This window comes from Pipistrellus hanaki, assembly GCF_964339955.1.
Source record: "Pipistrellus hanaki genome assembly, chromosome: 4".
NCBI classification, from domain to species: Eukaryota; Metazoa; Chordata; class Mammalia; order Chiroptera; family Vespertilionidae; genus Pipistrellus; species Pipistrellus hanaki.
In genome coordinates this window covers 44,660,027-44,674,719 of record NC_140506.1, presented here as the reverse complement: position 1 = coordinate 44,674,719, position 14,693 = coordinate 44,660,027, and the positions used below count along the sequence as shown (strand labels likewise).

General features: G+C 35.8%; 1 protein-coding gene across 2 annotated transcripts in view; it reads right to left on the bottom strand.

The window, feature by feature from the left end:
- The window catches only part of POLR3G (RNA polymerase III subunit G), a 35,840-nt gene that overhangs the window by 10,514 nt on the left and 10,633 nt on the right, over positions 1-14,693 (bottom strand). Inside the window, exons 3-6 of one of the 2 annotated variants that reach the window (XM_084882030.1) lie at positions 11,890-12,019; positions 7,941-7,997; positions 5,865-5,915; positions 1,293-1,375 (exon numbers count right to left, since the gene is read on the bottom strand). In XM_084882030.1, the coding sequence (XP_084738156.1) occupies positions 1,293-1,375; positions 5,865-5,915; positions 7,941-7,997; positions 11,890-12,019 (321 nt within the window). The remainder of the gene's footprint in view (positions 1-1,292; positions 1,376-5,864; positions 5,916-7,940; positions 7,998-11,889; positions 12,020-14,693) is intronic. The other variant, XM_084882031.1, reaches the window with a different exon arrangement.

Sequence of the window (14,693 nt, the reverse complement as noted above, 5' to 3'; positions counted from 1 at the left end):
AAACCTGACAGTTAACGCTATTATTCCAACACTATTCCTCTTGGTTTTATTTTCAGCCATGTTTTCTCCAGCTCAAGCACTGGTCAAAATATCAAAAATACGAGTTTCTATTACCACGTAGCTGGCCAGCTTGCCCAGGCAAGTAAAAGTTTTAAAGTAAGAAAGGGATAATAACACCCATCTCATCTCTAAGGAATAATAATATCGCCTATTGTAATAAAGTCTTAAGGACATAATGAATATAAATCATCAAAGAGCCTGGTAAATAAGTTTTCAATAAGTGCTGGTGGCCATTATTATCATCATCCTTTTCAACACCATCAATGCAAGGTATTACCTGCATGATACAATAAACTGGCATGCCCTTCATGGACAGTGATCTGTTAATACTAACCCATATAATACAATATATATAACAACCATCCCAACAAACCCACTTCTAGAAATCAACCCTACGTGTGTGAAATGACATACTTGACATGAATTCAGCATTGTTTCTAATAGTGAAACACTACATGAAACATAATGTCCATTAGTAGCATATTGATTTTAAAAATTATGGTTTGGTCTTATAGTGCAGCCAACAACAACAACAACAGCAAAAAAGAGCCTAGACTTTACAGACTGACCTGGAACTATCTTAAAGATAAATTTTAAGTGGTAAAATGAAAATGCATGAGTGTATATGTTACCTTTTGTAATTAAAGAAAAAAGTTGTGTTTGCTATGCATAAAATATTTCTGGAAGGATATATAAGAAACTTGTAACATTGATTGTCTACAGTGGAGGAACAGAGTGGGTGGGGAAATTTTTAGTTAATTAAACTTTTGCATTTTATATCTTTTTTGTTTTGAAATATAAAAATAAGTTCCGTAAGTTATGGCTTTCCCTCAATATAATCTTCTACAATTAACATGAGGCAGAAGAAAAGTATTAAAAAAGTACACATACAACAATAGGAGAAAAACTGAAAGGTTCTTAAAAGAAATACATTTTATGTATGTATTTCCTTCTCATGCATAATTCCAATGCAAGGGAAAAATAGAAACAGAGTGGAAAAGAAGGCAGGTGACAGAAGGTGAGGCAAGCTGACAGGCGGGTGAAAGAGAAGGTGAGAATGGTGTCCCTTATCTCCCAGCCAACGACGTCAAACCTCTCGGGTTACCTGTGTGCTGGGCTCGGATCTGCCAATTCCACATGTTATTAAAATGTCAGAAAAGGTGAAAAGGCTGAAGGCAGAGGCGGTATGACATTTTTTTCAGTTCACTCTTATAACAAGAAGGAAACTTTACCTCAATTGTTTTCAGTACATCTGCAGTATTAGTGAGTGAAGTGTCTTTGCCAGTGTCGTTCACCTTTTTGGATTTGGGACCTGCTGAAGTAAAACCACTGTTAACACATTTTTACTGGTAAATAATAGCAATGGTATATTATATTTCTTTGCCATCTAACATGCTGCCTAGCATAGTGGTATGCCCTACCGGGCAATCATATAATTTACCGAATGAATTGACTTTCTTAAAGAATAAACAAAATAGAACAAAAAAATCAACACACCTCACCAATTTTCCATGATGATAAGTAAACGATAATCACCTAGTAGGATATTTTCTAAGACTGCAACTAGATATCTATATTGGCAATTAATGCCATTCAGGTCAAAACTGCTAAAATATCACCTCCAAAAGAGTCATTACAGGACCAGTGAAAAGCTCTCACAAATATATCACCTGCATTGGCTTCCTGTTCATAGATCAGTATATTTTACTTTAACTAAGGGCAATTTTATCAAGTTTGGAAAATAAAAATAAGTGCAGAAGAAATATACATTTGCCAATGGTTAAAGAGATGAGAAAGAGGTTATATTCAGTACAGCATAGCACTATATTTGGAATGAATATTAAAATGGTTAATATGAATATATCTATCATAGGAATTTGAAAATTTAAAGCAATATAAATAAAACGTGTTAATGCCTTTGGGATATTATTTTAAGCCATATAAAAATATTGCATTTTAGGCTGTTCTGAAACTGCAGATACTAGAGAATTATTTCACACATAGCTCCTGCCAATCAGTTACCAAAGCATCATAATATACTACAAAATTGACATGGTGATAAAAAAAAGTATCAAATTTATTTCCACAAATCATACTAAATACCTAGAAATTACTTGGCAACAAGAAAATATAGCTCAGAAAGATGTAATTTTGTTAAAGATTAACATTTAACCTATAGAAGAAGTTTTTAGATTGTGGTGGATAATTCACAACTAATGAATTATGATTTACTGGGTTATTCCAAATTGCCCCTGGGGGAAACATCAAACTCAGAATTCCCAAAAGTATATATTAGTGAGGTTTTGCTTGAACAATGTAATGGTTAGATTTAATAATGGGTAACTTTCTTGGTTCCCCTTGTGGGCAAAGTCTGTTTAATTTGAACTGTAGCAACTAAATACAGAGTATCATAAATGAACAAGATCTCAATATCTATATATATAAAAGGCTAACATGCAAAGTGTCCCCTCGGGTATTCAACCAGACCTTGTTCAATTACTCGCTATTATATACACTGGCCACCAGGGGGCAGCGCAGAACAAAGGAAGGCCCTGACCAGCAGCCAGAAGGCCCCGATAGGCTCTGATCACTGGCCAGGCCTAGGGATCCTACCTGTGCATGAATTTCGTGCACTGAGCCTCTAGCATATTATAATATTGATGCCAGATAACATTAGCTAAAAATGTAATTTATTCACACCATTAATTCTTTTTCTTTAAGGTTCTTTTATCAAAATTATTTAAATTTCATAACACATAGTCTGCTAAATCCATACCATAGAACAGGGTCAGGTAAATCAACTTATTAAAATTACTAATTTCTTAAACAAGAAATAAACTGTACGCTCAAATCTACTCAGAATCTTTTGCTACTTATTATTCTCACTTTCTATAATGCCTAATCCATATAGATATAAATGGGGGAGAACTGTCAAATTACCAAAATCTGTTAAAAGACTGTTTTAACCCCAAAATATTAACATGAATTATTTTTCCATCTTTGGCCCAATATATGCTATTCTGGTAAATCAAATTCAAGGAGTAGTCATGGGGACATCTGATTTATATGCAAGTCAGAGAGAAGTTTGGGTAACCTGGGAACCTACTACTCATGATTGGCATCTGAAATGGGAAGCAGACTCGTGGGACTGAGCCTTTGACCTGTGGGGTCTGTGCTAACTCCAGTTTCTGTCAGAATTGAATTGAATTGCAAGACACGCAGTTGCTGTTGCAGAGATTTGTTTGGTGTCAGAAATAGTGTGATTGGTATTAGTATGAGAGTAAAGGAGAAAAGCACAGGAGTATTGTTTTCCTACAGATTGTTATCTAAAATATACCAAAAACTCTTAAGACTCAACAATAAGAATATAAAAACCCAATTAAAAAATAGACCAAAGACCTTAATAGACATCTTGCTGAACAAGATATACAAACTGAAAGAAAGCATATAAAAAGATGTTCCATATCATGTTATCAAGGAAAATTAAAACAAGATAATAGTAAACATCTAGACCACTGAAAACACTAAATGCTGGCAAGGATGCAGAGCAACAGCAACTCTCATTCATTGCTGTTGGGAATGTAAAATGGTACAGCCACTTTGAAAGACAGTTCAGTGTTTTCTTACAAAACTAAACATTCTTTAACCATGGAATCCAGTAATCATGCTCCTTGGTATTTACTCAAAGGAGTTGAAAACTTATGTCCACACAAAAATGGATGTCTATAGAAGCTTTATTCATAACTGCCTACACTTGGAACAACCAGGACACGCCTCAGGAGATGAATGGATAAAAACACTGTAGTACAGCCAAAACCAGTTTGGCTCAGTGGTAGAGCGTCGGTCTGCGGACTGAAGGGTCCCAGGTTCGATTCTGGTCAAGGGCATGTACATTGGTTGCGGGCACATCTCCGGTAGGGGGTGTGCAAGAGGCAGCTGGTCGATGTTTCTCTCTCATCGATGTTTCTAGCTCTCTATCTCTCTCCCTTCCTCTCTGTAAAATATCAATAAAATATATTAAAAAAAAAAAAAAAGTCATGGAGGAAACTTAGTTGCATATTACTAAATGAAAAAAGCCAATATGAAAGGCTATATACTATATAATTCCAACTATATGATATTCTTGAAAAGGTAAAACTATGGAGTTAGTGAAAAAAAATAGTAGTTGCCAGGGTTTAAGAGGAAGGATGAATAGGTAGAGTACAGATGATTTTTAGGGCATTGAAACTATTCTGTTTGATAGTATAATGGTGAATGCATGTCATATATTTATATTTGTCCAAACCCATAGAATGTAAAACACCAAGAGAGAGCCCAAAGGTAAATTATGATAATGATGTGTGAATGTAGGTTCAACTATAACTAAGGTGGGAGATGTTGGCAATGCGGCTATGCATGTATTGGAGCAGAGACTATACGGGAAATCTGTATTTTCTGCTCATTTTTGCTGTGAATCTAAAACTGCTCTTTAAAAAAGTCTATTAAAAAACATAAACAGGGCCTGCAAAAATACAGGGGTGTATGAGTGGAGTTTCTTCTCTTAGTTATTAGCCCCATTGTTCTTAAACTCTCTGGCGATTCCCTTTTTCTCTCTTCATCCTTTTTAGCAAAATTTTCTAGACTACTCTATGTTGTCTCCATTTCTTAAACTCCTATTCCAATGTTTAACCCATTCTAATCTACTGAATCCTACCTCTACAAATCTTTTAAAAAGCTCTCACTGAAGTCAGCAATGATTAACATGCCAAAAATTAATTTATCTTTTCCAATCTTTATAGACCTATCATAGACCTATCAGCAGTATTGTCTACCATTCTTTAGCATGGTTGCTCACCTTCTAAAATACTCTTCACCTCTGAATACTCTTCTGTAACTCCACTCTCTTTAGTTACTCCTCAAACTTCTTTTTCTCTCTTTCTATCTCCTTTTTTTTACTGGATCAGTTTCCTCTACCAGCTATTGGGCTTCGGCCCAAGTTCTTTAATTTCATTCTAGACAACTTCGTTCTTTTTTACAGTCTCAATTATAATATCTATCTGATGATTACGACCTCCCTTTTGAAGTCCATATTCAATGTTGCTATTTTTATATCTAAAAAACAAAACAAAAACACAGCAAATCCAAACCCTTAAATACTATCTTTGAATTAACTTATGATTTTCATTCTCAAACCAGATCTTTCTCCAAATCCCTCCTCCAACCTCACCTTAGTAAACTCCTACTCATTCTTGAACCCAGAGTCCAATTCCATCTCCTCAAAAAGCTTTTCCCTGACCTCTCAATGAGGACCGTGGGATTCTGTTTTTAATGTTGTGACTAATGTAAGCCCCATTAGGACAAGGATTATTCCCCCTTCGCTCACTATTTCATTGCTCTTAGCAGTGTCCAGCAAAAGTAGGTTCTCAACTATTAATTACTCAATGGAATTATGAAAGCAATACAACGGAAACTTTCACTTTGGTATTTTATGTACAAAAAGTTCTATTCTACCAATCCCCAAATTTTACAAATTCCAAGTGTTTCAACTAAAGAATGAAAAATCGGGCAATACAACCATTTACAAATTTTCAAATAAAATTATCTACATAATTAAAAAGATTTTCCTATCCCATCAAATTCCATAATTTAAGAAAATAAACAAAACAAAAAATCAACAAAAAGAGCTCTGGCAAAATAAAAATGTCAGTCTATTTTAAGAAAAAGCATTCAGAACACTAAGTGTAGCTTCAGATTGACCATTTCACATTAGATAGAATTTAAGCAATAACCTTTTCCTACCTGGATTATTATTCTAGTCAATATACCTTTTTTGATTTTTTTCCTTGGCATCATCTCTCTTGGGAGTCTTCTCCAATCTGTATGTACAAAAAAAGAAATATAAAAATTGCAGTTCCTTCTACAAATTAATGGTACTGGACATAATTATTTCAAAAAATACAACAGTTGCTCAAGCAATGAAAATAAAATTTCTTAATATCAAATTGTACAGATTTAGCATGGGTATCAAAATATCACAATAATGTATTTTCTCCCATGAAGAAAAAGTGTTCATTAAAATAGCTTTGAAATCCTATCTAATAAAAGAGTAATATGCAAATTGACCATCACACCAAGACACAAGATGGCCACCACAAGATGACTGCTACAAGATGGCCTGCAGGGGAGGGCAGTTGGATTTAGGGGTGACCAGGCCAGCAGAGGAGGGCATTGAGGTGACCAGGCTGGCAGAGGAGGGCAGTTGGGGGGACCCAGGTCTGCAGAGGAGGTAAGTTGGGGAGGAGGGGCCCAGGCCTGCAGGAGAGCAGTTGTGGGGGACCAGGCAAGCAGAGAGGGCAGTTAGGGGTGACCAGGCTGTCAGAAAAGGGCGGTTGGGAGGGACCAGGTCAGCTGGGGAGGGCAGTTGCAGGGTACCAAGACTGCAGGGGAGGGCAGTTGCGGGGGGCCAGGCCTGCAGTGGAAGGCAGTGGGGTGGGGGGACCAGGCATGGTGGCAGAGACACCGGGACCAGCCTTCTCCATGCCACGGGACCCCCAGGCCTCACTGCAAGGAGGGGCCACTGGGCCCCACCTCCACTGTGGTGCAGCCATCTTGTGGAGGCCATCTTGTGGTGGCCATTTGTGATGATGTCACAAGAGGGCATCATGCATCCTAGGCTTTTATTATATAGGATTTATATAATGATTTTAAAAGCAGAAATTTTTATAACTAGAAAAGTGTAGAAGAATATTTTTCTACATAAAACTTTTTGGGAATAAATAGATATTAAATGTTACTCATAATAAATTGTTGATTTAAATGTTTTTAAAATATATAGAATCCCCTTTAAAAATAAATCTAGCATAAGCATGCTCTCACTCTGTGCCTTTCCTGATCCCTCCACTTCTTCGGAGGAATGTAACCTTCACTCCGCTCTCTCCTAAGTGCCAGGGCCTTCTTTTGCCTCTGTAACTTGTGTTCTAATAGCACTATCCAAATCACCCTGACAGGTCACTTCATTTCAATGGCAACTTTTTTTTTTTAATCTGCAACATAAATGAGCTGGATGAGATCTCTCCAGCCCCTTCCACCTTGTCTATATCCAATGCAAATTTATGAATTTTTTGGGGGGTGGGGGAACCCTCATGGGTATGGTTCTTTTGAAAAGGCATTTTAACAACTAAAAATAGTCTGTCTGCTTGAAAGAAAGGAAGATCCATGAGCTTAGCTTAGAAAACCCTTAACACTAGATTTGTTCTTTCTTCAAAAGCTATCAAATCACTCAGGAGTACAGAACTGAGTACTGCTGGTACTACAGACTAAAACTGTGATTGTGGCAAATTAAAATGGAAAAGCCAAATAGGTCTGCCAAGTCCTAGTATGTGTGTGTGTATATGTATATATATACATATACATATATATACTTATACACACACACACACACACACACACACACACACACACACACATATTGGAGGCCTGTGTACAAAATTCATGAAACAGTAGGCTTTCCTTCCCCTGGCTGCTGGCTGCGGCTTCTCTCTGGCACCTGGGGACCCGGACTTCCATCTGGCTGCCATTAGGCTTTCCTTGTAGCCCCTGCTTCATTCAGAAGGACGTCCAGAAGGATGTCCAATCTAATTAGCATATTATGCTTTTATTGTTATATATAGATAGATAGATATAAAGTATTTTAAGAACTTCCACAAAAATACTTCAACTCTTCCTTCTTACAGTATAAAAATCCTTTCTTCTTAGCTTTTAAAAGACATACATTAAGAATTAATTTTGGAAGAGACAGAATCTATTTTACTATGGTGAAATAGAAAATTTGTCCTACAAAAATATGGTGCAGGAAAAATAGCCATTAAATATTATTTTAACAGTCTCAGTTTTATAATTACCTGGTATCCACTCTTCTTTGTACACCTTCATGTATCTTTTACTGTATCTGTCAATATCTAGAAAAATAATTTTAGAAGTGTTCATTAGAAAAATCAAGAATAAGCCTGAATTTAAGCCATTCCTTTAAAATAACTGAAAACACAGATACCTTTCACTTCACATTCAGGGAGCTTCCTGCATTTGCACATAATATATCCCTGAACACATGTCGAAGAGTCCAATGAGTGTTAGTATTTAAGTAAGTGTCAAGAAGCAGCTGTGTAAGAATGGCTGGAATTGAGCAGAAACCTAAACTTTAATTATAGTTCTTACAATCAGACAACCTGACTCATCGCTGAGGCTATTCACAAAAACCAAAAGACATGCCAGGAAGCCACTTACATACAAGGGCAAGGAGTCTACTCAGCATCTTCTATGATATTTCTTCTGCTGACACTGGTCTCCAGCTCCTCATCTGTAAAGCTTGTGTAACTGTGATGTATTAAGTACCTCAGTGGGGATGGAGGGCTGTTTGCTCACTTCTAACACAGTTAGGCTTCTCAATTAGCTACTTTTCACAACCCATTGGGGAGGAGAGTGAGGAAAAGGAGAGGAGTAGGCGAGCTTGGACTCGATGGGGCCATGAATGAGCAAGCTACTAAAAACCTTCATGCCAACTTCTGAGAACTCTGTAGGGATCTTCTGAGTTTGCCAAAAATGGATGAGTCATAATTGTGTCTCTTGATTCTGTTTTGCCCACTTTGCCACAAAATCAAGGCCCAAATATGTAATGATTTTTTCTATGTTAACAAAATGCTTCCAAATAATACTAAGACTATGGCGTTAGACAAAGAAAACTAAAGATAGCTAAAGCAGATCAGAGACCAAGAGATCAGGCTTTTCTAGGTATTTAACTGTCTGACATCAATCTTGCTCTCAAGTTTTTCATCTATAAACAGAAGTCAGCAAAAATGAGAGATTTCCATCATTTGCATTTTATAATTTCCTACAAAACATATTCCATATTTGGAAAAAAAATTAATCCACAGTATACTAAGAAAAACAGTTATTACCTGCTTTCAATGAACCATTTTAAAAATTTTTTAAATTACTTTCAAATAATTTACAGACAACTAAGAAATAGTACTAGGACCCAAATAAAAAGAGGCCATTAATTTGAACAGCATTTCACCAAATATATACGTGGACAAAAAACACGATAAGGTATTGAACATCATTACTAGTTATTAGAGAAATTCAAATGTATAGCACAATTAGATACAATTTTATACTTAGTAGGATGGCTACACCCAAAAAGACAATAATAAATGCTGGCAAGGATGTAGAGAAACTGAAAATCTCATACATAGTTGGTGATGAAAAAATGTGCAAAATTTTGCAATACAGTTTGGAAGTTCCTCAAAATGTTACACATAGAGCCGAAACCGGTTTGGTTCAGTGGTAGAGCGTCGGTCTGTGGACTGAAAGGTCCCAGGTTCGATTCCAGTCAAGGGCATGTACATTGGTTGCGGGCACATAGGGGGTGTGCAAGAGGCAGCTGGTCGATGTTTCTCTCTCATCGAAGTTTCTAGCTCTCTATCTCTCTCCCTTCCTCTCTGTAAGAAATCAATAAAATATATTTTAAAAGAACAATTTTAAAAAATGTTACATATAGAGTTAACATATGACCCTAGATATATACCCACCAATAGAAATGACTTATGTCCACATAAGAATGTATACATGAATGTGCATAGCAGCATTACTCAAACAGCCTCAAAGTAGAGCTGACTCCAGTATCTGCCAACTGATGTATGGGTAAACAAAATGTGGTATATGCATAAAATAGAATATTACTCAGCCATTAAAAAAATGAAGCATTGATACATTCTATACCATGGGCAAACCCTGAAAACATGCTAAGAATCCTTATATTTTTAAATATTTTATTGTGCAGTTATCAAAGATAAAGAGTCTCTTAAAAAAAAATAGAGTTTTTTATCCAGGTACAAACCACCCACTCCCAGAAACCAGCAACAAAATTATGTTCTTAATATGCCTGTTAAAAGACTCGCATGAATACTTTAATGGTATAACACACTTTTAATTAACATGTGCTTTAATATCAAGCACATTTAGTTAAATAAATTTGTTTTGCAGTCTGGAGAAAAGACTAATTTTTAAAAACCTATATTTCAGAGAGGAAGAGAGAGAAACATCAATGATGAGAGAGAACCATTGATCAGCTGCCTCCTGCATGCCCCCTAATGGGGATCGAGCTGCAACCCAGGCACGATGAGCCCTGACTAGGAATCAAGCCCTGACCTCCTGGTTCAGAGGTCGAGGCTCAACCACTTAGCCATGCCAGCCAAGCAAAAAAGACTAATTTTTGAAAAGATTAAAATATACCCTACATTGTTATTTTTTTTAAATAAGAATGAATATTTATTAGTTCATTTAGTGTTACTTTTAAAAATCTTTAATATGAGATATTTAATTCCATTTTCAGCTCAAAGAAATAAAAGTATGCAACATAATCATGAAAGATAAAAAAATTCAGAATGTTGAGGTAAACAAATTCAGTATTTTTTTTTTAGGTATAATTATCTCTTTCTTATCAAACCATTAATGTAACTTCAAGCAGTTATATTTTGAAAAGTTAAATGAACCTGTCTAAAAGGCTTCTTATAATTATAAGCACATGCAATATTACTTTATAAGACTTCCTTTTTGACTCTTAGCCAATTCTAGCTTCCAGAGAGAGGGGAAATGGAATGCATTTTTATTACTAATGAATGGAATGTGATAGTACTATATGAATTTCTCATGTTTTAATGATGTTGTTTTGAAAGCTCAAGAATGATATTGACCTCTCTAATTTCAACATTCAAGGGCAGAAACTGAAAATCAATATAGACCTACTTTGCTAAATAACCATCGGGAATGGGTTCCCAGCCTCTAAAAGCACTTGCCACTTCCAGTCTGAGACTGTCAAACCTTCTCCTACTCCATCTCCTCTCTGACCTTAGCATAACTAATGAATGTGTGTTTTGTATTCTATTACATCTGATATATAAAAAATAAGCCAAAATACAGTTAAAGCATTTAAAATTTTTAACCAAAATATGAAATAATCAGAGGCCTGCATTAAGATTTACGTATAAGGATAGTAATCATGGCATTTATATGAGAAAAAAAATAGAAACAACCTTAAGTCTAACAGCAGGAAATTAGTTACAATTGATGTTATATCCACAATGAAATACCTCATAGTCAATAAAAATAATATTTTCTAAGAATACTAAGGATAAGCAAAAATGCTAATAGTATGCTACTGAGTAAAAAAGGGAGATACAAAAGTAACATGAATCCAATTTTATAAAAAGAATATACATGCAGCCCTAGCTGGTTTGCTCAATAGTTAAGAGTGTGGCCCTCAGACTAAATGGTCTCATGTTTGAGGCCAGTCAAGGGCATGTACCCTGGGTTGCAGGCTGAATCCCCCCACCCTAGTCAGGAAGTGTGTGGGAAGTAACCAATCTACATCTGTCTCTCACACTGATACTTCTCTGTCTCTCCCCTTCCCTTTCACTCTCTCTAAAAATCATACAATGGGTGAGGATTAGCAACAACAAAGAATATACATACAGAAGAAAAATTCTGGAATATACTAGAAAACATTTTAATCTAGACATAAACATTATAGATGATTTTCACTTTTTAAATATTTTTTATTTTTTCATAATTTTTACTGAATATATAAAACTATTGTGAAAGGTAATTCTACAAATAAAATATCAAAAATTTTAATGTATATTTTTTGTTAAATTAATCTAAAATACACTTTTCAAGGTAGTTGATAATTCCTGACTAAATCAAATCAGTCAGTATCAAATGATCATGCATCTTGTGCCAAAGTATTGTTTCATCTGTTTGCACTGAACCACAGAATCAGAGTCCAATACGCACCTTGTTTTTCTTCAGGTGTTTCTATAAAATAAGGCAATCTTTTCACAGTTTCTCTCAACTCCTGTTTTAAGGCCAGCATATAATCTTCACCCTCTCCTGTTTTCAGTGGCACTGGTTTATAATCTGTATCCTGTTTAAGTTAAGAGACAATGATTTTTTAAAAATAAATATTTTAATATCCCTTTTGCCTACATTCTGGAAAGTGTCAGTTTTATTGAAAAACTACATTTTATAGGCAATAAGCTTAACAATCAACTTAAAAGATGATGTTGAGATTTTGTAATTTATTTAACCTTTTAGCCCATTTGCTCTTATTTTAGAGGTAGGAAAGATGTTTAATTTTTCTATTGGCCCTAATTTTTCTGAAGACAAAAGAATTATTTTGCTATACAGTCTGTTTATGTGATTTCATATTTTAAAGATCAAGGCACCAAAATGAGAGTAACTGCTTTTATTTTCTATTAACCTCAACAGTGGTGGTAGAATTGGTTGGAGCAGTAGCATAAAAAAATAGCAGCAGCTATTGCCCTCACCGGTTTGGCTCAGTGGATGGAGCGTTGGCCTACGAACTGAAGGGTCCCAGGTTCGATTCCAGTCAGAGGCATGTACCTTGGTTGTGGGCACATCTCCAATTGGGGGTGGGGGGTGCGGGAGGCAGCTGATGGATGTTTCTCTCTCATCGATGTTTCTAACTCTCTATCCCTCTCAATTCCTCTCTTTAAAAAATCAATAAAATATATATTTTTAAAAACACAATATAAAAACTTATATATAGCACCAATAAAGCTTTAAAAAAAATAGTAGCAGTTATCATTTAGCAAATGGTTACTATGACTAGGATGTACTCAATATTCAACATCCGTGATCTCATTTGAAGTATCATCAATATTTCCCATTTTACAGTGAAGAAATTAAAGAAGTGAATAATCTGTAAGCCTACAGAACATGTAAAGCAGGAGTTTGAAACTATATCTTCAATTTTTAAAAATTACAGGCACACACCCACATATTCATAACAAAGTAGATCCTCAGGGCATATAGTAAAGACATTTCTGGATTCAGAAGCTAAGTATAGGATACATTTTCAAAATTTAACTCCAAATGTATTCATTAATTCTACAACAATTTATTGAGTGCCTACGATAAGCCAGACATGGTTAGACAACAGGAGATACCATCATAATTAGTCAAAGTTCTTGCCCTCAGGAAACTAACATTCTAGGGGTGAAAAACACAGTAAAATAAGTGAACAAATGAGTTAATATGTAATTTTGGGTAGTGATAACTATGAAAGGTAGAGGAAAAAGGGACAGGTAGTACACAGAGGTTGGAGGTAGTTGTTCCTACTCAGGATAAACATGCATGATCTCTCGGGGAAATCCCGTTTGAGCAGAGAGATAGGTAAAATTAGGAAGCCATCTATGCAAAGACTTTGGGAACAGATGGCCCCAGCCAGGGAAACCAGCAGAGGAAAATGCCGGAAAGAACAAGGGAGGCCGGGAAGGCTAGGGGAGAGAATAGTGTGGTAGGAAAAGGGTCAGAGAGACATCAAAAAGCCTCTTCGCCAGTAATAGGGACTCCAGTTTTATTCCATGTATAAAACAACAGAATATACTAACAGTTCTAGTGTTTAGAAGTTATCTGTTTTAAAAGAAATAAAGATAAAGTGGCATTATACCTATATCTGAGATAGTTATCTTTGTTTTTTTTGGTTGTAGTGAATATTGGAAAGGCAAAAAATATCAAGAGCAAAAAGTAGAGACTCCCTATGTGAGGTATCTATCGAGGTAGATCCCCAGATATACCTGCCCAGGTTCTCTCCTGCCATAAAGCTTTCAACAAGAACTTTTCCTTTTGAAATAGGAAACAGATTCCTGGAAGGTGTATCTGGTTATATATGATTTTTTTCGTTTTTTTATACTGCAACGCATGCACCTCTGGAAATGTAAGCTTACTTTTTAGACTAACTATAAAGTGAATGCATTAGCCATTATGCCAATTAAGCCTGCAGCATACTCATGAGATTTAAAAAGCAACACTAAATGTAATAGAAGCACTTATTGTTTGAGAATCAGTAACAAAATTTAAATTTGCTTCAATAAAATAGGAAATAAAGCAAAAGCAAAAGTTCAGTGGGAAAAAAAGGCCAAATGGTAGAGTAGGGAGGAAAATTAAATTCTATAGATGCAAGGTGAAAAGAAAATCACTAAGTCAAAGTCTGGTAGGATGGGAACCGAGGACCACTGTAAAACCTTCGCTTTTAAAAAATATTATTTTAGGGACCGGTTTGGCTCAGTGGATAGAGCGTCGGCCTGAGGACTGAAAGGTCCCGGGTTCGATTCCGGTCAAGGGCATGTACCTTGGTTGTGGGCACATCTCCAGTAGGGGGTGTGCAAGAGGCAGCCGATCGATGATTCTCTCTCATCGATGTTTCTAACTCTCTATCCCTCTCTCTTCCTGTGAAAAATCAATAAAATATATACAAAAAAATTACATAAAATTATAAATATATATATATATATTGTATACACACACACACACACACACACACACATATATATATATATATATATATATATATATATATATATATTATTTTAGCCGAAACCGGTTTGGCTCAGTGGTTGAGCGTCGGTCTGCGGACTGAAAGGTCCCAGGTTCAATTCCGGTCAAGGGCATGTACCTTGGTTGCGGGCACATCTCCAGTAGGGGGTGTGCAAGAGGCAGCCGATCGATGATTCTCTCTCATCGATGTTTCTAACTCTCTATCCCTCTCTCTTCCTCTCTGTGAAAAATCAATAAAA